Consider the following 22,463-nt stretch of genomic DNA (forward strand, 5'->3'; position numbering starts at 1 on the left):
CTTATTTTGCTTGTCTTACTGTAAATTTTGTTAAGCTAAACTTATTTTTTTTTTAGAAAAATTTGTATATTCTCAACTACACATTTAATTTTAGAATTGTTTCTTTGCGTAAGCATGTAGTTTTAATTTCGCACTTGAAGAGATCGAAAAAACTTTCCTTCATACTTCTGTGCACGTTTTAAAACTTATCCAGCTTCTAATACTTTTTTATTATTTGTACATACGTTATGTTAAATTCCATATATTACTGTGAAAATAGATTGTGCTCATTACTTCTATTTTGTTTTAATATTCAGGTCATTAGAAGACAAATGTACATTGCTTGCAAATCTAAAACCAAATTTCCGCAACTGGTTTGTGAAAGTATCGGTTTCTAAAAAAATTCCGATTCGTTTCCTGAAATGGGGAAGACAACAAAAGCTTGTTTTTGTTGACAAAGAGGTCATATACATTGGCTTTCTTCATTAGTATTTAAATTTGGAATTGCTTTTCACTTTACCTATTTATTTCCATAGAATGGAAGGATGCAGGGCATAATTTATGACCAAGATGTTGAGCAATTAGATAGATTACTTCAGTTATATAAGACATAATATATTGGGAATGCCAAAATTAAAGAGATAACTAGCAATGCGCCAATTTTTGCATATGCAAAATATCAGATGTTGCTTAGTAGAAGTACTTATATTAAGCTTGCAAATGAGGAAGAACAACTACCTATCGACCATGCTTACCAACTGACAACATTTGCACAATGCCCTGAATTAGCAGATGTGCCCAGTAAACAAATCAGCTAAGTTCTTGCTCCAAGGTTCTTTCATACCATGCAACTATAATTTTCATATTTATTATGTTGCGTGGTACATGTCTTCCCACCACGGTTTGTTGAGAAGACGAAAAGGAATTTACAAGAATTTGTCGTCGTCAACGAAGAGTAAATTGCTTTCTAAAAATTTACGCAATATTAATTAGTTTCTTTATTTTCTCAAGTTATTATGGATACCAGGAAATGACAGGTTTCTTATTTCGATAGACGGAGACTATTAATTCTGACATTATGGGAAGAATTAATCCAAACCGAGGCAGTTTTTTTAACTCAAAATGTTCATACTCTTCGTGTCATCCTAGGCATGCGACTTTCAGTCAATACATTTTACAGTACCATCAGTTTTATTTTATGCTAGCTCATAGTTAGAAAAATTAATTCCTTTAATAGTTTACATCTTGCCTCATAAATTTTAGTGACTTTTAGTTAACAAAGCTTGTTTAACTTGTTAAAAATATTCTACTGTTGCAGTCTTATTGGTACAGTCCCAAATAGTTCAATTTTGTTTGACCCTCCAATACAAAGGACTGAACTACTAAAACAATGGTAAGTCATATTTTTTTGTATTGCTAATTTTTTCGCATAGTTTTAGATTGACATTTAATAAATCGAAATAAATTTGCTCTATGAAATGCTTTTGTTCTAACTTTTTATTCCAAGTCTACCTGCTGAAATCCTAAAAAATATATATGTAATACGTTGGTAGGCTTTGGTAGACAAATATTACATTTCTTGAATACACCTACATAATAGTAACTTTCTTGAATAAGATTTTTGTAATTTGCTTGATCAACTTTTGCTTTAGAGAACATTCGTTTCTTCATATTTTGTTTTACTGCTATATATCACATATAAAGTCAGGAAAATAATAAAAAAGCATTTCAAAAAGCAAGAATGTGTAAGAAATAAAGAGATATAGTATTGTTTTTCTTCCAACCTTAGATAGGTTTAAAAATTTGTTTCTTTAAATTGCTCAGATGTTTGTTAACAATTTAAAAAACCCTACACTTTTTACAATACCCCATAGTTTAACACTATTACCATATCTTATATTAGCATAGGAGCTATGGGAGACTATACCTTGAAATAAGGTAACAAATAGCTTCTGCAAGGCAAATATTTTTTCCAGCCATTTTGTATGTTGTTGCCTCTAAATTTCATCAGCATATTTATTATTTTTTTTATTATAAAAGGGATCCATATTATATCAGGCCATCGACATATCATTGCATTTGTTTGGATGAACTTATAGGTTGTAGCTGACAAACAGATATATCTGCTAAAGGAACATCTATTTTGCTGTACTCACTTGTGCCATTTCCATTTCTATGCTTCTATTCCTATTTCTTTCTCATGTTTGTCCTTCTTCCTATATTTCTAGAAATAAATAGATAATATACACCTTTTTTAGGATGCAAACTAATAAAGAATATATAGAAATTGTTGTATCCCAAAAATTATATGACAAAGCAAACCAGGAAACAGACCAACCGTTTGACTCCCAAATTCGAAAAATCAGCCAAATTCTGAGCCTGCCTGAAGTTGTAAGTTCATATTTATTCACGCATTGACTTATTCATATTTCGACTCAACAAATAGTTTAAAAAACCAACATATTTTGATTTACAGGTTAAATCATTTTGGATAAAAGCTAAGATAAGAATAAAAAATTCCGACAACTCTGTATATTTTTTAGCTTGCCCCGGTTGCTCTAAGTCTTGCGGTGCTGCATACAAATATGAGTTCACATGTTTTTATTGCAACCATGATTTTCCAAGTCCAAAACCACTGTAAGTGATCAATATACTTTGAAAATATATGCTTATTAAAAGCATACACTCTTAACTATGATATACGTATAGGTTACGGTTCCAAGCAGAATTATTTGATGGCACTGGAGATTTGTCTGCTTATGTTGACACAAAGAAGCAAGTATGTTGTTATGTATGTCAGGAGAAGACATAATTGAAGCAGAAGAACAAGTATATTTATTTGCCAGTTATTTATTGTTAGTAAAAACCTTCATATAGTTTCTGAATATGATTGATTTTATCGATTCCAGGAAAAGCCTTTTAATCCTGATATATTCAACCAAAAATCACGAGACATACAGTTCTTTTTCCAAGTAAGAACATCATGGAGCAAAGCAAGAGGCAAAACTTTTGTTCGAAACACAGCCATAGCATGTCTACCAGTGGCTGAATCATCATCGGCATCACACAATTATGAAGATAAAGGATCTTCTTTGAAAATTCCAGGATTGATAAAAGGTGATATAGCTGTAGCTGAATCCCAAGAAAGCAGCTCTGCAATGCAAGAAGAACACTTGGAAACAGAGCTTAAAACACAACAAATCAGTACAACAGGTAAAAGGAGATTGGAATGCGAAGAGGTATTACATGAGAATCAAAAACATGTAAAACAAGACTAAAGAAAAGATGTAGATACAAAAGCCCACTGTATGTTTTGTTACCTATGTTTTTTGTACTTACAGTTGATATTTTCTACATCTTATCCATACAATAACATTTTGTCTCTAGATAAACATATTTAATGTCATTCAAAATCTCAACTGTATTTTAAAACATACATATAAAAATCTTCTTTTTCATCTTAGTTTTTTACAACCTTGTTTTAAGTGCTAAAACATCGTGTACATTTTCAGCAATCTCAAACCTTTTCCTTTACTCTAGCATATATACGTTTTCATGTGGCATTCTTAGATGGTGTTATTACTATGAAAACAACAATATTAATGTAGCCTAAAAAAAACCTGTTTATTTGTATCTTATATGTTCAATTTTCTAGCCAATGGAAAATCTATAGAGACATATTCTTAAAAGTTAGTAGAAACATTAATATAATACATTCAACTAAAGCAACTTCCCCAAAGAAAAATACATATTTGTAACAACAAATATGGGCTAAATATTAGGCAATGAAATATATGTTTTAATAATACTCTATGAAAAAAAAGAAAGGGAAAATTCAAAATCAAAACTTTTACAGGAACCATCGCGCAAGTGAAGGCTTTAAATCCACAAGTCCATACGTCTTAGGTGTACAAATCTATATACACACATAAATTAACTTGTAAAACTTAACACTTAATAATATTTTTTTAAAAAAAAATTTTTATTTTTTATTTTCCAGTATATACTGCGCCATAATGCGGGAAAAATGTGCACCTGGGCACAATATAGAAAAAAAGATAGCAGAAGGGTACGCGCACATGCAAGCTAAAAGGTTGCAATCACACATATTTAATCCCAAAAAAAATCAGTGGCTCCCGCGCTGTTGCGCGTTCTATCCGTGCATCAACACACCACAAAATCTTACAAAATACAGAGGTAATCACAGTTTACAACTAACTACTGTTGTATTGTTTCTCTAAACCAAAGAAAATAAAAAACAAAAATAATATCCATTCTACTAAAACAATTTCTCCGGGGAAAAAATGCATATTTACAACAACAAATATGGGCTAAATATTAGACAATGAAATATATGAATCAATAAAACTATACTAAAAAAAAGATGGAAGAACTTCAAAATTAAACCTTTTATACAAACATCCGTGCAAGTAAGTGCTTTAAATCCACAAATACTTACCCTTACATGAACAAATCTACATAAACACATGAATTGACTTCTAAAACAATACACTCGTTAATATTTTTTTAAAAAACAAATCTTGTTTTTTTATTTTCCAGTAGACACTGCGTCATAACGCGTAACAAGCGTGAACCTGCGCGTAATATAGTCAAAAAAATAATAGATGGATGTGCGCGCCTGCACGATAAAAGAGTGCAAGCGCGTGCATTCCGTCCAAAAAAACCAGTAGCTTGCGCGCTGTTGCGCGTTCTACGCACGCATCAACACGGCGCAAAACCCTACAAAATACAGAAGCAAGCATGCCATTGCGCAGTATATCCACGCACTAGCATGGTTTTTTTGAAATGCATATCCAGTAACATTCACGTACCAGCCCAAACAAGGCGCACATATGCGCACGTCCTAGCCCCCATTTATTTACAGAAACAGCTGCGCGCTAGCATTCTGAAAATGCGTAATAGCGCAGGCCCTCCTCCCAAAAAAAAAAACATAAAAAAGCGATTTCCCCCTCATTCTCACCAAAAATTCCCAAATTTATTCTGCCTTCTCCTCTCCCCTTTAACAATCGACATAAAATCCGACCTATCAGCTAACCCTAAAACTAAGCAAGGCCCCTGCAACGAGACCAAACGCCGCCCATTCACCACTGTCTTCAACCCTCGTGGACGCAACAACGCCAACCAGAACTTCAACTTTTTTGTGCGCCTCCTTTTCATCACATTTTCTAAGGTAATTCCATCTTCTTTTAAATTTTATATACAAGATTTATAGCTTTATACAATATAATGTCTTACAAATTTTTGCATCTAAGTATTGTTGTCCCTTAAAATTGTTTGCTAAGAAATATGCCTCCAAAAAAGAAATCCAATAGAAGTGTTTTGCCATCATCTCATTCTTATGATAAGCACAAATTTTGGAATGAGGAAGCGCAAAGAATTTATGAAAGCACATTAACTCGACCAATTATTAAAGAAAGAGGAATAGATATGTCCAGCCCTGATTATCGTTTAGTGGAAGAGCTTGTAAAACGAGGATGGATAGAACTTGCGTGTTAGGCACGAAGAGCATAAGGTTTTGGTTCGAGGCAAAATGGTAGCATTTGACTCAACTACCATAAACATGGTTTACAACCTACCAGTTCTCGACAAAGATGAATATGCTGAATACATCGCTGGCAATATAGATTATACTATGATGATCAAGGACCTATGCATAGATGGAGCAGAATGGCGAACAAACCAAGGAATCCCAGTCACATTAAAAAAATCTGAAATGCTTCGTGATCCAAATATTTGGGCCTCATTCATCCTTGCAAAAATCCTACCTTCAACACACCAAACAGAAATTACAAGAGACAAAGTTGCTTTGGTACATGCTATCACAACAGGGAAATCAGTGGATTTAGGTAAAATCATTCATGGCTCAATATTGCGTACAATTACAAGCCTCATTACTACTGGCCTGCCTTGCCCACATATTGTTACTGAACTATGCCATCATGCCGGTGTTACATGGGGTCCAGATGAACAGATTTTAAAAGCTAAAGCACCAATCATTGTGTTTCGTGCTAGCTTGCCTCATGGACTAGCAGAAAACATAAGGCGCCACGAAAAAGCAGCATACGATCAACGTGCCAAAGACCGCCGAGAACCACGACTACCAGCATTAAGTAGAGTATCTCTAGGAGACCAAATAACAAAAATGGAACAACACATTAAAGAACAACGTGAAGAGCTAGCAGAGCACAGACAATCAACAACTGCATTCATGATTTATATGGTTAACTTTACATCAGTTCTTGAACAACGCTTTCCACCAAATAGTCCAACAGATACACCCTTCCCTCCCCCACCACCCTGGCCACCCCAACATCAACTACAGCACACCCTACCACACCAAGCCATAGATGAGGATATCCATCATGCCAGCAATGATGATTTAGATAGCAACTGCTGATGCTCACTACATGAGGTATATATTGTCATCTTCTTTTCTTTCATGCAATTTTTATATTTAACATTTCATCCTTTGCACAATTTGTTGGGTAAAAAAAAAAAGAGGATACTTAAGATGTACAATCGAATGTTTAACAAATATTTTGTCAAATAACTCTAAATCTGTTACTAAGTTGTGAAAACCACATTCAGATACACAACAACTTACAAGTTCAGAATGACTGAAACCTTCTATTAGATTCACTAACAAACCTTAGTGAAAAAATTATTTCAGGACATCTATTAGTATACCAACCACGTATGTTATGATGTAACTTCATCATTCTCACATTCAAGACCTTCTTAATTAGAACTTAAATATAAATTAATATTTCATTTTTTTAAACAGGGAACCTAACTCCATTAACACTTACAAAAAAAAAACCAATATCTAGGATTTCTAAAACACAACACGTAGTTCAAATAAAATCAATAATATAATAACTACAACTTATATGATAATACAATAAATTATGGCGTTACACTTGTCAACAATTTAAAACACCTAATTCACTTATACTGAGGTGGCAAAAAAAAATCAAACCATGTGTCACAAACCATCTATGACTCAGCCTTCACCATAAAGTTGCTTACACTTAGATGGCAAAAAAGAATCATAACATGTGTCATAGACCATCTATGACTCACTCTTCTCCATCTAATATTTATAAATATAGCAACCCTCTACTATTTTACAGTTGCTTACCTGAGCATTTAAAAACTTTTCTTCCAATCTTTAAACTTACTTTCTCTAAACCAAATCCAATGGAAAACACTCTGTACTGCAGTTGTATCGATTGTACCCAATGTTTTCACAACTCACTATTTCAGAAAGAAGTTGAAGACCTAATAAAAAGATTTTACTCCCACCCGGTATGGGCCATCATCTTATGAAGAGCACTTAACATAGAACCAAAGCTTTCTCTGCTTCTAGACTACGCAACCGATATTGAAACAGAGCTAGGTATCAACATTATCCGGCAAACCCAGTATGTACATTAACCATATATTAGAATAGCTATCTTGTAGTCTAGAAATTTTTTAATTCAAAAACATTTATATCAGACTGCTACCAATAATAAAATATGTTCTACAAAATCTACATGTATAAAATTTAACTTTATTTTAATTTTCTAACTGATTTGCCTTTTTCCTGTTGCACTACATAAATGACTTTATATCATGTTGTTGGCATACCTTTTTTTCCCTTTAACATTGCTAATCTCAATCATTTCTAGATGTATCTTACTTAACATATTACTAAATAGCTAGCTATTGGCTAATGTATCTACCTTTTTTCTAATTTCACTCAATAAATGGTATATATAACTTTTGAATCGTAGATATGCTCAGTAAATATCAACAGATGATATAGCTTATCCAAATGTTTTTTTGCTTACAGTTGCTTACGCCTAATTGTTTGCTTTTACTACTAGAAAAAACTGAGGTAATAAAAGCTAAACACTTTAATCAATTGTTTAGTTTTCATAAACTAACAATATATACTAAATTAGCTATTGCATATAATAGAATTTAGCTAACCTAGCTATGGGATTTGTTTTCTTCAGGTACAACCCCACAGCTAGAAACGAGGAATGAAGTGATCTTGTAATAGTAGGAACATAGATATGATTTATGTACTTTCTAGGTATGCGCTACCTACAAAAATTACATAAGATCTATGTAAATTATCCTGCTTCTATTATGTTTAAACTTTATATTAATATTTTGATTACAAAATGCAGTCAATCTATAACTTGTTTCTTAGATTTACCAAAATCGCCCATATTCACAAAACTAAGAATGGGATAATTTTGGTTCACAAAATACATAAAAATTTGTTTACGTGTCTATATACTTTTCACAGACTTCATTCCTTAAACAACTCAAAAACGTCTATTTGTCACAAACCTAAATGTCGAAATCAATTTTTAAAATGCTTAAATACCAGCTAAACCCAAAAATCATATATATGCTTTAATCATAGCTTAACAATAACAACATTGATGTAACACATAAATTAAATAAAGTAGAATACGTCACTCCTTAGTCAAATCAAACTCTATACTTTGATCTCTGCCACACACAATTATCAAAAAAATAGAAAATATTTAACTTTTATTAGTAATCTTTTTCCTAAAAAAAACAAAATAAAGGAAAAAATAAATATCACCCAACGTACTTAGTTGTTAATTATCTGGTTATTCTTATTGCTCAGCTGATTTCAATCTGTTTAGTTACTTTATCGTTTGAACAAACTTAAATAAAACCTTTGCACATTATAACATGCATACACAAATTTAACCAAAATAAAAAGTATGCTTTTAAACGTGTTCAAATATATAAATTACCACATCTAATATATGACTTTGCACCCAAATATACTTCATACACATAAACTACATCGTTACTATATTTAGTATCTATAATACGGTTTTTTTTGTTCCCCGTATTTATCATCTCTAATAGTTCTTACCCAACTAATTTAACCTTGGTTATTGTTTGGGAAAAGGCACAGTACCCGCGGTTTCCTATATTATTTTAGAGTGGGTCTCATGTGAGACCGTCTCACGTATATTAATCTGTGAGACTGGTCAATCCTACCCATATTCACAATAAAAAGTAATCTCTTAGCATAAAAAGTTATACTTTTTCATGGATGACCCAAATAAGAGATCCGTCTCACAAATATGACCCATGAGACCGTCTCACACAAGTTTTTGCCATTATTTAAAAAAAAAAAAAAACTTTCTGCAGTTAAGCTTATATCTATTAAATTGTAATTCATTAAAAAAAAAACATATGCACTTAAATATATACAAATATAAACACATATTTATCATCCTTAAAATAAAACCAAAACGTATCTTTTACTGCATAAAAACCTGGGTATATACCTCAAAAATTTGAGGTGCCTACAACTAGTCTCATTGAAGTTGTTAATATATTACTCGTAGAACCCGATCGATCGACCGACCGACCGAGCAAGGGAGCATCGCCTCTAACAAATTAAGTAAAAAGTTTAAATATTTATACGTGTAGCAACGTCAACTTGTAAAGACACAGTAGTTCTGATGTAGGCATTTTATCAAACAGATTAAGCTCGATAAACAAAAGACAATGCAACGGACCATCAGGCAAAATTTTATTGATGCCAAAATCGAAGTTCCATTCTAGCAATTTGAGTTCGCGGACCACGCCGCTATTTAAAACACAAATTATGATGAAAAACTGAAATAGAGTAATTGTTGACGTTATTTAATCTTATGTATACGCATTTGATTAATTAGTTCACCTGCAACTTTAGATTACAAATCTGAACAATTCACGCTATATAAGTTTGAAACCATGTAATTGATTTCATGAGAGTGAAGGAGAATAAGATGAGACTATCGTAAGTACACACAATACAGAGTAGTGTATCGACGCTCTTTTGTAAAATATTATTTTTATAATTCATTTGATTTATATTTAAATGATAACCAAAATGTAATTATAAAAAATTGTGAGCGACTACACTGTAATTTTGATATATGAATTAACAAAATAAAAAGAAAAATAAGAACTAGGAATTGAACGGGCTTATCAAAAACAAAAATTTTATCTACCGAGCTCGAGATAACTTGCATTCAAATTTTAACATTTTATTAATATATATAATTATTAAAATAGACAATGAGATCAAAATATAGTTATTCTAAATGTCTCAAATTTAATAATATAATATAAAATAATATAAATAAATAATATATATGTCAAAAGTGGTTTACCCACATTTCATAAACGGAAACATTCGATTTTAATTTCGAATAAATCAGTGTTTTTTTTTAAAAAAAAAATTTCAAAATTATTGATATCATGTTTTTTAATCATATAAAAAATTGAAGGGAAAAAAACCAAAAGAAAAAAGTTGGCCCATTTCTCTCTCTCAAGTCCAAACTCTTCTCTCTCCCACACACACCTTTCTCCAACATACATGGCGGAAAAATTAGGGTAAAATTAGGAAAATGGGGTAAATCGGCCGTTCCTCTCCGATTATAGCCAAAATTCGTTACTTTCCTACATAACGGCCGTTCTACGGTTATCGCGGTGATTATCGCAGCTCCAGAGCACCATCCTTTCCAGGTAGGAAATTTGTATCGGCCATTGAAGTTCCGGTTATGGAACGGCCGAACGATACCGATATTGGGAACCATGTTAAATTACGAAGCCATTAGGTGTTTGAACTTTGAAGTGGCTGGCTTAGATTTTATGTGCTAGTTTGTATGTGGTATACTGGTATTCCAGCTGTTGAGATTATTGAAGCTTTGTCCTTTTCTTATATTTGTGTGAGCTTGATGTGATGAACAAATTTCAGAGGCTCGAGGGGTGGAAATTCAAGGAAAGGTGTATCTTTTAGTCTGAGAATTCTTAGCAACTGGACAGGAAAACATGTCTCAAACCAACTGGGAAGCTGATAAAATGTAAGCTTCTTTATCTTGTTTTGGTGTTTGTGAATTTTTATACTGCCAAAATTTGCGTTTTGTAGCCTTCCAGAGTTCCTATTAAATTTTCGTTCATGTGTGATGTTTAACTGGTGATTCCCTGAATTAATTGTTCGATTTCTATATGATGTTTTGTTTCTTGAACATCTTCGTGCTCGCTATTTCTTTGACCCATTCTTTTCGTGCGTCAACCAGGACGATCTGTTGTTATCTTTCCCCTGAAGTATCAGTCTGCGTAAAGAACCGGAGGCTTTTTTTACTTGTATTCTGGGGTTATAAAAGCTTCGAAGCCATTTATCTCTTTGTTGTTTTTTCATTTTCTTTTTAATTTTTTGTTAGACAGACATGAGCAGCCTAAAGTTCAGTGAAATTCTTTGGGTCCTTGGTCCTTTGGGTCTCAATTGATATTGGAGTTCCCTTTTGGTTCATTTTCCCTTTTCCTATAACATACTTCTTGTGCTATATAGTTAAGTTTCCTCTTGACCCGGGGTACTTTTTTGTTATGTACCGATGCATTTGAATTTTTTACTTCTAGGCTGGATGTCTATATACATGATTATTTGGTGAAAAGAGATTTGAAGGCCTCTGCTCAGGCGTTTCAAGCAGAAGGAAAAGTATCGTCTGACCCTGTCGGTAAGTATTTAAAAACCAAGTTGTGGATAATAGGGATTCTTATTTAAGGAGTCTTCTTCTATCAATATTTATTAAAATTTGACTCTCACTTCAGCTATTGATGCTCCTGGTGGTTTTCTCTTCGAATGGTGGTCTGTGTTCTGGGACATATTTATTGCCAGGACAAACGAGAAGCACTCTGATGTTGCTGCTTCTTACATTGAGGTTGGAACTCTAAAAATTTAGTCCAATCACCATGCATTTACTTCAATCTTGTCTTGAACACCATACTGCGTTCTACCTTTTCTTCTTTCCTGCCCATTCAAATTTGTTTTTGACATGTATGTTGTTGACATTTAATTTATGAATATTAGAATCCGTTTCCTTACGTATTTCTGGTATGAATATTCTCTTTCTTTCTTGATGCTGAATACGTTGAAATTTGGTATATGACACTTAATAGAAGGTGCTGATGTTTTTCTACAGAAAACAGTTCCCTTTTTTTTTGTTGATTTTACTTGTGATTTCTCACCTGAACTATTTACAGAATTTTACGCTCTCATCACTTGAATATGTGGTAGTTACATGGAATCACCAATAAGCGACATAATGTTATTCATTCAACAGTTTTCAGCACGTTCAACATATTTTTTGCTCATCTCCATGAACCTATTATTTGTTCTAGAAACAAAGTGTTCAGGTGCAGGAATGATATAAATTCTTGAGAATTTTCAGTTTCTACCATTCATTGGAAATTCAAGAATTTTTAGTCTGGTTTCTAGCACTGTTGTGGTGTTGAAATCTATAATTTGTTCCACTTCTCTGAAAAAAACAGTCTCAGTTGATGAAGGCAAGGGAACAACAGCAACAATCACAACAGCCACAACACCCACAACAGCAGCAGTTGCAGATGCAGCAGCTTTTATTGCAGCGGCAGGCTCAGCACCAGCAACAAGCTCAGCAGCAACAACAGCAACAGCTGCAGCAACAGCAGCAACATAAACAACAGGGACCTCAGCAGCAACTGCGTGAGGATGCTCCCCTCCTCAATGGAACTGCTAATGGTATTTCTGGAAATGATCCTCTTATGAGACAAAATCCTGGTACTGCAAATGCATTGGCAACCAAGATGTATGAGGAGAAATTAAAGCTCCCTGTTCAGAGAGATTCACTGGATGATGCGGCTATGAAGGTGCAAGTTACATATAGTGGCATGGTGGAAATTCAAGTTTATTTTCAATTGCTAACTGTGCAATGGTTAATTTCAGCAAAGATTTGGCAATAATGTAGGACCGATTTTGGATCAGAATCATGCTTCAATATTGAAAACAGCTGCAGCAGCTGGCCAACCTTCTGGGTATTTTCAATATGATCTGTTGATAATAAGATTATCTTTTTTTTTACTGGTGTGGACGTGGATAAGGGAGTTTGAGAGGGTGTAAATTCTTGGTTTAGATTAGAATGAAATTGTTCAGCTTCCTAAATGGTGCTCTTCGCTTTGTATGATTTTAAAGAACAAATGCGAGCTGTATCCCCCTAGGTGTATTTGTCACGTATCTTTTGCCAACGATCAAAATCCATTTTCTCAGGCAAGTGCTGCATGGCACAGCTGGTGGATTATCCCCCCAAGTTCAAGCACGAGGTCAGCAATTTCCAGGGTCTACACCAGTCAGTATTATCCTCTATTCTTCTCTTCTAAAAATTTTCTAGTCATGTTTGTACTTGCATGGATGTTATTAATTGATATCCATAAACAGGATATCAAGAGTGAAATAAATCCCATCTTGAACCCCAGAGCTGCTGGCCCTGAAGGATCATTGATTGGAATCCCGGGTACACTTTTTACGCATTGGTTGACTACAAATAGTTTATGTTTTGACTCTGAACACATGCACTGTGTTGTTTCTTCTTCTTGTTTTGAGTAATATTTAGTTGATACAGTGAGTAATATCTTATATCAAGATGAGGGTGTGAAATCCAACAACTCTGACAGAGTTAGAACATATTAGTGTCAATTGTTTAATAAATTTATTGATTTGTGCTGTATATGCTGTAATTACATGATTCTTATTGTTGTAGGGTCAAATCAAGGTGGAAACAATTTGATGCTGAAAGGATGGCCTCTTACAGTAAGTATATTATGGCTTTACCTCGGTGTTTTGTGAAGATAATTGACTAAGCCACACTTTATGTGGACTTCTCAGTTGTGACACTGCAGGACATGATCTTGATAGCCATGGTAGCTTTTCCTACGTGATAATTTATGTGGTTAGACAGGTTCTTAACCTTGAAGAAACCGGTTGAGGTTATTATATTTTGGTGGTTTGATCTTCACTCGACAGACCATGACATTCTAGTTTAATTAACCCGAATTCATATTTCTTCTTCTGTTACTAAACAATGGTTGTCTGTCGTTTTCAATGTCAGCAATGCTGCTTGGTATCCAATGTCTCGTTAGATTAGCTAATAGCTTTTATGTGGTAGAAATACTAGTTTCAACGCTAAAACTTTGATACCTACCCTTTTCTTAGATGCAGATGTGCAACTGATTCATAATTGTCAAACTTCAACTCTTGTTTTTAAGTTGGAGATCGATTTTGGCATATGGTTTTAGGCTTTTAATTAATCAAGCTGCATTCACACCTTGGTTTTGTTGCCAGAACAACCTATTCCTTAATCACTTGTTATTTTATGTTAGAATTTTGAGCGAGATTAGCGAAGGTATGCAAATTCATGTAGAGATCAACTTGTTTCCTCGATTATGATCTCATCTTTCATTTAATATCATGTGCCTACTTTGATAGGATCTTGATCAGCTCCGTTCTGGACTCATCCAGCAACCAAAGTCATTTATGCAGGGTCCTCAACCTTTTCATCAATTGCAGATGCTGACACCCCAGCACCAACAGCAGCTCATGCTTTCACAGCAGAATATGACTTCCCCATCTGCCAGTGACATAGAGAGCAGAAGGCTGAAAATGCTTCTAAATAACCGAAGTTTGTCCATGGGGAAAGATGGTCATCCTACTTCGGTTGGTGATATAGTTCCTAACATTGGAGCCTCATTGCAAGCTTTGCCTCGTGATCCAGAGATGTTAATGAAGGTGCCTTTTCCTCGACTAATAATTGGTTTTACATTTACAATTCATATTTATGTGTTTGTTGGTTGTTCATGTCATGCCACTCTGTTTAATCTAGAGAGATGAGCAATGCAATTATTTCATGATTCTTGGATTCTATTTATCACTGTGTTTGTATGTTGTGTAGTTGAGGATGGCACAACTGCAGCAGCAGCAGCAACAACAAAACAGTAATCAATTGCAGCAGCAGCTTCAACAGCATGCTCTCTCAGGTCAGCAGTCTCAGAGTTCAAATCACAATCTCCAGCCAGAGAAAATAATGGGTACCGCTAGTGTCACATGTGATGGCAGCATGTCAAATTCTTATCGTGGAAATGATCAGGTTTATAAATTTTAATTTTTTGAAAAGATATTTTGTATCCCCAGAGTGGTTTTTATTTACTATGAAAAATTTTAATCCCTTCTCTATGTCATGCAATTTCAAAAAAGCCATGATATAGAGAGGATGGTCTGGTTTGACTGTTGGAAAGTTATACATCGTGAAAGCATATTAATCGATGCACCATTTAGATATATAAATATTCTTTATCAGTTAGAAATTAAAATTGCGACAACATAATTAGTCTATGAAGCCGTTTTCGATCGAGCAGTCAATATAGATAATGTTTGAAAATGGTCTTGCACTGACTAGCTTATTAGCGTTCAGTCTAGCTAATTCGTTGTTGGGCTTGAGTATATGCCTGTTAATTGGGTTAAGATGTCAACGAGCTCATTGATAATTTTGCGTTAAGCACTAGCTAGACAGATCTGATTATATATTGCTGAAAGCTCTTAAGAAACCAGCATCAGGCTTTTGTGTCACTCTTGATGAGTGTTGCCAGGGTATGCATCTTAAGTTTCAACATGGAGTAGTTTCCTAACACGGCTTTCATGCATTCAAGGTATCAAAAAACCAGGGTGGAAGGAAGAGAAAGCAGCCTGTGTCATCTTCCGGCCCTGCCAACAGCTCAGGAACTGCTAACACAGCTGGTCCATCTCCAAGTTCAGCTCCCTCGACACCGTCAACTCATACACCTGGTGATGTGATGTCAATGTCTGCTTTGCCACATAGTGGCAGTTCTTCAAAGCCCCTGATGATGTTTGGAGCAGACACTGCTGGTAGTCTTACATCACCATCAAATCAATTGGTAAGAGCGTATCTCATGTCTCATCTTTGGCGAATAAAGTGTGAGTTCAATTTTTGCAATTTCTTGGAATCTATCTCTGGCAGTGGGATGATAAAGATCTTGCTCAAGCTGATATGGATCGTTTTGTGGATGATGTTGAAGACAATGTTGAGTCCTTTTTGTCTCATGATGATGCCGACCCTAGAGATGCAGCTGGCCGTTGTATGGATGTTAGCAAAGGTAAGTAAAAAGATTTTTTTATTGAATTTTCTCTAGCCTTCATTCAGTTTTTTTGGAATTTACAGTTTTAAGCATCTATGGTGATGATTTATTGTGTTTAAACTCTATTTCATTACAACAAGTGCCAATTTTCAAAGTTCCTCTAATTAACAATGATGTTCTCTTGTCATTGACTTGCTTTTTCTTTTTTGTGAGGGGGTGAGGGAGTTGTAATCTGCCAAATATGTGGATGAGTGTTTGCACAATGATGTTTCCAGACATTAAATTCTTGGTATCAATCAAGAAAACTTTGACTTGGAAATTTTAGTTTAACAAGCAAAAATGTTGGAGATTGTTCAAAACCTGACAATGTTCAGTGTACATTCATTAAAATATCAGTGCATTTTTTCAGTAATAATATGCTGTAAAGAACTTAATCTTTGAGTTGATTTGTGTTGTCTGTCATGTGACTACTGCTAATTGTGATTTGGTTATATGAAGCCAGAAGCATGAACTCTTGCAAGCTTTATCTGAGTGAGCTTGAAAGAAATTGAAATTGAACGCTAATTCTTATTTGTAAAACACCATTATGTTCTGATTGGGACGTTTGTGCTATCTAGGGTTTACATTTACAGAAGTGAGTTCAGTTCGTGCTAGTTCTAGTAAAGTTGCATGTTGCCATTTCTCATCTGATGGGAAGTTACTTGCTAGTGGTGGTCATGACAAGAAGGTGAGAGTTGCAATTGATAACAATTATTTACATTAGTAGAACAAATATTTAGCAATCTATAGTGCATATTCTTTAAAACTTAAAGTCACAGAAGAAATGATATGAAATTATGTTTGAAATGATGCAGGCTGTGTTGTGGTTTACTGACCCATTGAAGCCAAAAACTACTCTCGAAGAACACTCATCACTTATTACTGATATTCGCTTTAGTCCTAGCATGGCACGCCTTGCCACATCTTCTTTTGACAAAACTGTGAGGGTCTGGGATGCAGATAATGTTAGTTGACGATGCTTATATCAATTGCATGGTCTTATGCTCAGTTTGGGAATTTCATTTTCCTTTAATTTAATAATCATGATCTTTTCTAAATTATTCATTACCAGGATTCTTCTGTGTGTGCCTTTGGTGTTCTGGTTGCATTCCCCAGCAGCTGTTTTTCTTGTGTGCTTGCAAAGAATTTTTCCGGAAAACATTTAGATTTTCATGCAATTTCTTTTTCTCTTGCTCATTATTTTCTTCACTTCCAATTTTTAGCTCCCGATCCTTTGAAATAGTGGCGGAGCCAAAAGTTTCATGCAAAGGGAATAAAGCTAAAACTTGAATAAATTACAGGGAGTAAGATCATATTTTTGTTTGTATGTAAACATATGTATAATGCATATAAAAATATGCAAGTTTATAGGACAATTTTAAGAGTGGAGGGTTACTGCTCCTGTCACCTCTCCCAGGCTCCACCATTGTCTGGAATATTCTAGTGTTTGTAGATATTATGTCAATTCATCCTTATTAATGGCCTTTACTGCAGCCTAGCTATTCACTTCGAACATTTACTGGACATTCGGCGGGTGTGACGTCATTAGACTTTCATCCAAACAAAGAAGATCTCATCTGTTCTTGTGATGGAGATGGTGAGATAAGATACTGGAGTATCAATAATGGTAGCTGTCCAAGAGTTTTCAAGGTGAAATATTGAAATAATTAAGTAAATCAGATACTTCCACGTTCAATTAATTATTCATATATCTGGTTGGTGTTGAAGATGTAATTTACATCATTTACAATCTTTTGTTGGTTTAGGGTGGCACGGCCAAAGTGAGATTTCAACCCCGTGTTGGAAGATATCTTGCAGCTGCTGCTGAGAATGTTGTGTCAATACTGGATGCGGAGACTCAAGCGTGTCGACATTCATTCAAGGTCTTATTTTCTCATCTCCTTGAAGTTTGGATGGTTCTTTCTTGTTTCTGCCACATAATATATGTTTTATAATAACTTGCTAGTTTCTATTTTAACCGGTATTACCTAATTTTTTTGTCATTATTATTTTCTCAGGGTCACACAAAACCCATTCTTTCTGTATGTTGGGATCCATCTGGAGAACTCTTGGCGTCGGTGAGTGAGGATTCGGTGAGAGTTTGGACGTTGAGGTCTGGAAGCGAAGGGGATTGTTTGCACGATCTTAGTTGTAATGGAAACAAATTCTATTCATGTGTGTTCCATCCTACATATTCATCATTGCTTGTTATTGGTTGTTACCAGGTAAGTTTATTACTTGGTTTTTACCTTTTGATTCTTTCAATCATTGTCAAGGTTGTCATCAATATAGGGTTGTAATGAATTGAAGCAAAACGAAATATTACCGATTTCTTGCCCTTTGAATTTTTTATTTGGTCCGGAGACTCAAAAATTGAACTATTATGAAGTTACGTTTGTCTCAATTTAGAGTTTGAATTTGAGATCAGTTCATTTAGTCTTTGAGCTCTGTTAGAGAGAGTCGAAATATGGTTAGAGCCTATTGTTTGTTTCTAAATATGGATATGATGGATATATTAAAAGTGGTGAATGAACAAAATAATTTATATTGGAAATAATTTTCTTACATTTTCGTGCACGATTTGAGATTGACAATTCAGAAGACAGGTGTAAATAATATTTGAGTAGGCTCAAAAAGTTCCCTAGCAGCTGGTGCTTCTGAGCTAGCTCTGTTCAATTTTCCCTGCACGTTATAAAGATTAAATTTTTGTTAATATAATTGTATTCATTTGCAGACGCTCGAGCTTTGGAACATGGCAGAGAACAAAACTATGACCCTCTCAGCACACGAAGGATTGATTGCTTCACTGGCTGTGTCGACAGTAGCGGGGTTAGTTGCTTCTGCTAGTCACGACAAGACCGTTAAATTATGGAAATGACAATTTTAGATCAATCCTCTCATCCCCCATACCTACATCCTCAGTATTCTGCTATTTCTCATAAGGTAGTTTGTGTTTGACGTGTACTTCTGGTCTGCCTCGTTTTCCTGGTCAAGTTCCATGGAACTGTAGAAGAATTAGTACCCCCGCTGTTACTCTGTTTTTCTTCGTTTGCTTTCGTTCTTTGGTATATTAAACAGTTCAGAATTCAGTCAGAATTGGTTGTCAAGTTGTTCTATCTGGCATTCAAGTTTTTATTACTTATCTAACTTGGAAACTGAAGAATATGTGTGTGTGTTTATAATGTATTTAGCTTCTGATTGTTGCTTTTATCATCTTAAATACCTTTGAGGTTTATGACTACATTTGGCGAGAATCTTCTTTGCAGCAAATTTTCTGAGGTTTGTGTAAGAGTACTTGTGTGGGGAAAATTTGTGTCTGAGATTTAATTTCTAGATGAGATCGGGGAAACCAGTCATTTATATGATACAAAAACAAGGTTTGCGGAACAGAGATTGTCATACGAGTCACTTGTTTTGAAATTATTGGTTTTAAACACGTTGGGGTGCCTTGGCTTGTTTAAATAATGTTTATGTGGGCATCAAGTGTAGACTGGTGAAAATTATTACACTTTTGACGATTCAACCTTCATGTTTACTTTGTTTATTTTGTCCGTGTGTGAACTGAGAAGATAGGGGACTCAGATACTTGTTTGCATATCATCAAAGGTTGCGTGCCTATTATGAACGACGAGCGAACGAAGTCCCGTGAGTATTCTTGATAATGAAGAACAAAAACCCAGATGAAAACTGTGCTCAAACTCAAAAAAAGGGAAAAAAGAGAGAAAAAAACAGTCCAAGAAAATTGATTAATACAGTACTCGTGATAATTTCGACTATGTCGTATTCATTTCATTTGCTTGTCTGTCTGTGAACTAAGATGGGGGACTTAGATGTTTTCATATCATCAAAGGCTGCTTGCCATTATGCACGACGAGCGAACCAAGTTAGGTGTATCATCATAGTCCCATGAGAATTGTTAATCGTGAAGAACAAAATCCCAGATGAAAGTGGTGCCCAAACTCAAAAAACGAAAAAAAGAAAAGAAAAGAAGGAAAAAAAAACAATAGAAGAAAATTTATTAATGTATGCAAAAACATTCAAAGAACAACAGAGAAGCATGTGTTGTCTTTCTTAATAGATTATTTATAGATAGAGCTGCTGCCATTCTAAATGTTGGTGAGTCCGTATTTAAAATTTTAAAAAATCCGTGCTCGTCACGGCTTTGAATATGGACCAAAAGATGTGAACGAGTGGTCCTACCTCCATATTTTAATAACCGGATTCCAAATTTTTTGTGGTCATCAAATTTTATAGAAGCATATTATTTCAATAGTTAAGATACAAAAAAGAAAAAATATATAGTCAAGTTTTGTGTAGTCTTGAATTACATAACATTTGTTTAGTGGATAAATATATTATTTTATTTACTAAATATAGATAAAATTCATGAGTTAAAGAAAATACAACAATGCAGCTTTTATTCGCCAAAATACAAGCCTATATAGAAAATGCTGACAAAAGAATATATTACTGACAATCATAATACTCTGTTCAAGAGAGCCATTTTTTTAAAAAGAAAATTGTCAGAATGATGTCATTTGACAACATTACAAAAGAAATACTAAAAATTAAGGGGTATTAATAAACACTCTTTATGTTATAGAGAAATAATTATCGGAAGTAAACCACAAAGGTAGAAAATAAAGATTTTTAGATCTCATCCTTATGCTAGAAATTGGAAAAGTTGAATAAACAAGAATAATATGATCTAGACAGAAAACAATATCTTACAAATTTGGACAAAAAAGTAAAACCATTACGAAGTGGGATGTCATCTAAGGCATCGAACTCGAAAGGCCTGAAAGAGACGTTGTTTTGGGGGTATATCTCAAAGCACGAGACAAAAACCAACACGAAAAACTTTCAGAAGAGCTTACATTAGAGCTAATGAAGTTTTGAAGATTGTAATTGCTAGAGATGTGGAGCAAGAAATCACATTTCAACCAACTATCTCGAAAATGATAGAAAAAGAATAGGCGCTTCGAATCAACTCCGGATATCGAAGAAACTATTTATTATCAAGATTTAATTCAAGTATACCAATTTGATGATATTCTCTCGGGAAAAATTGTATATGAAGAAGAAAAAGTCTTGAGTAAAGAAGATTCGGATGGAGAAAAAATAAGAATTTGGGTGAATACGAAGTGTATCGACACGAACGCGTGAATATTTGTCTTATTTCTTTAGCTAGACAACTATATCTCATAACATGATCCAAAAGATCATGAGAAAAAACCACAGCTTACAGAGTTATCAATGATTTTATGCTGAACATGTAGATAATTTATTAGGAATATATTGACCTAAGAAACAAAAACAACATTTAATCTATAACGTTTCCATACGAAAAATGAAAATCACATTGGAACTTACAAAAAACCTGATAGAGATGCAATTAATTCTTTTGAAGAAATAAAATAGGAATTACAAAAAATCAAGTCAGAAGTAGCACGAACCATATTTTGGATTCACATTGGAGCAATCCAGGTCATGATAAAAAATATTTTTAAAAAATAAATAGATTCACATATTGATATTGCTATATACGAGAAAAAATGAGTAATCTTCAAGATTCTATACCGTGAACAATCTCGAGAGATCTCTGTGCAGGAAAAATTATATAAGTAATTTATCCAAGAATTACATACAACCTATCAGATCGATATTTTAGTCAAGTCTTGACATTGCATCACTTCAAGGAAAAAAGGCTGATGAAAGAAAGTAATAGATCATATTTTATTACATATCATGTTTCATATATTTTTTTACTAATACACATCATTTAGAGTTTTTTTTTAGTAGAAATGAGTTTATTGAAATACCAGAAATATTTGAAAAAGTTGCTCACACAATTTATCCAGGAAAAATTGAGTTTCTCTTAATACAAAAAATAGATATCCATATTCATGGAAAACCAATTTTACAAGGAAAGTCTTAAAATGGAATAAAAAGACTATATTTCCAAAGAAATAGATTAACAAGTCACGGATGGGGAAAAACATTTGCCCAAGAAACCCAATCAGCACCATAAAAAAATTTCAACAATAAGAAAAACTTAGATGTTTTGAAGGATGAAGAGAAGTTGAAATATGATTTGATATTAAAAGAAAAAAAAAATTCAATTCCTTTGTAATATCATATACTATTTGGAACAACCCATGATAGGAATCTACCAAAGAATGATAAACATCGGATATTCGGAGGTTCATACAAAATAAATTCCAGGAAAAGAAATCGATTAATTGGTTCTTGGATTAAAGTTTCTCAAGGAATAAAAACCTTGGAAACGAATCAAGAACGAAATGAAATTCAAGACAAAATATTAGATGTGGAAAATCCAATGACCACGAGTTCATTCTCAATATACATTCCAGTAGAGATGTTATACAAAAAATATAAAGCATAGTAAGTTGTTGCTTATATTT

At 33.9% G+C, this 22,463-nt stretch overlaps 1 protein-coding gene and 1 long non-coding RNA gene across 6 annotated transcripts; both read left to right on the top strand.

Annotated features, from left to right (window-relative positions):
- Positions 1-1,314: 1,314 nt before the first annotated feature.
- On the top strand, positions 1,315-3,014 carry LOC140980432 (uncharacterized). The gene is made up of 5 exons (XR_012175947.1): positions 1,315-1,372; positions 2,238-2,370; positions 2,456-2,616; positions 2,689-2,808; positions 2,889-3,014. It is a non-coding gene; the product is annotated as an uncharacterized lncRNA (long non-coding RNA).
- Positions 3,015-10,331: 7,317 nt separating this feature from the next.
- On the top strand, positions 10,332-19,176 carry LOC140980281 (transcriptional corepressor LEUNIG-like). 5 transcript variants are annotated; one of them, XM_073446016.1, is made up of 19 exons: positions 10,332-10,560; positions 10,793-10,898; positions 11,455-11,552; positions 11,647-11,756; positions 12,367-12,723; positions 12,800-12,888; positions 13,121-13,199; positions 13,289-13,364; positions 13,611-13,660; positions 14,336-14,635; positions 14,799-14,993; positions 15,553-15,798; positions 15,882-16,017; positions 16,617-16,726; positions 16,854-17,003; positions 17,533-17,688; positions 17,805-17,921; positions 18,057-18,263; positions 18,773-19,176. In XM_073446016.1, exons 2-19 carry the CDS (start codon positions 10,867-10,869, stop codon positions 18,914-18,916), a joined length of 2,652 nt encoding a protein of 883 aa, XP_073302117.1. In that variant the 5' UTR covers positions 10,332-10,560; positions 10,793-10,866; the 3' UTR covers positions 18,917-19,176. The 5 variants fall into 5 exon arrangements, with proteins under 5 accessions (XP_073302117.1, XP_073302120.1, XP_073302121.1 ...); XM_073446019.1 differs by having other exon boundaries at positions 14,378-14,635; XM_073446020.1 differs by having other exon boundaries at positions 14,390-14,635.
- Positions 19,177-22,463: the final 3,287 nt, after the last annotated feature.

The sequence above is a fragment of the Primulina huaijiensis genome, chromosome 7, assembly GCF_012295235.1.
Source record: "Primulina huaijiensis isolate GDHJ02 chromosome 7, ASM1229523v2, whole genome shotgun sequence".
Lineage (NCBI taxonomy): Eukaryota > Viridiplantae > Streptophyta > Magnoliopsida > Lamiales > Gesneriaceae > Primulina > Primulina huaijiensis.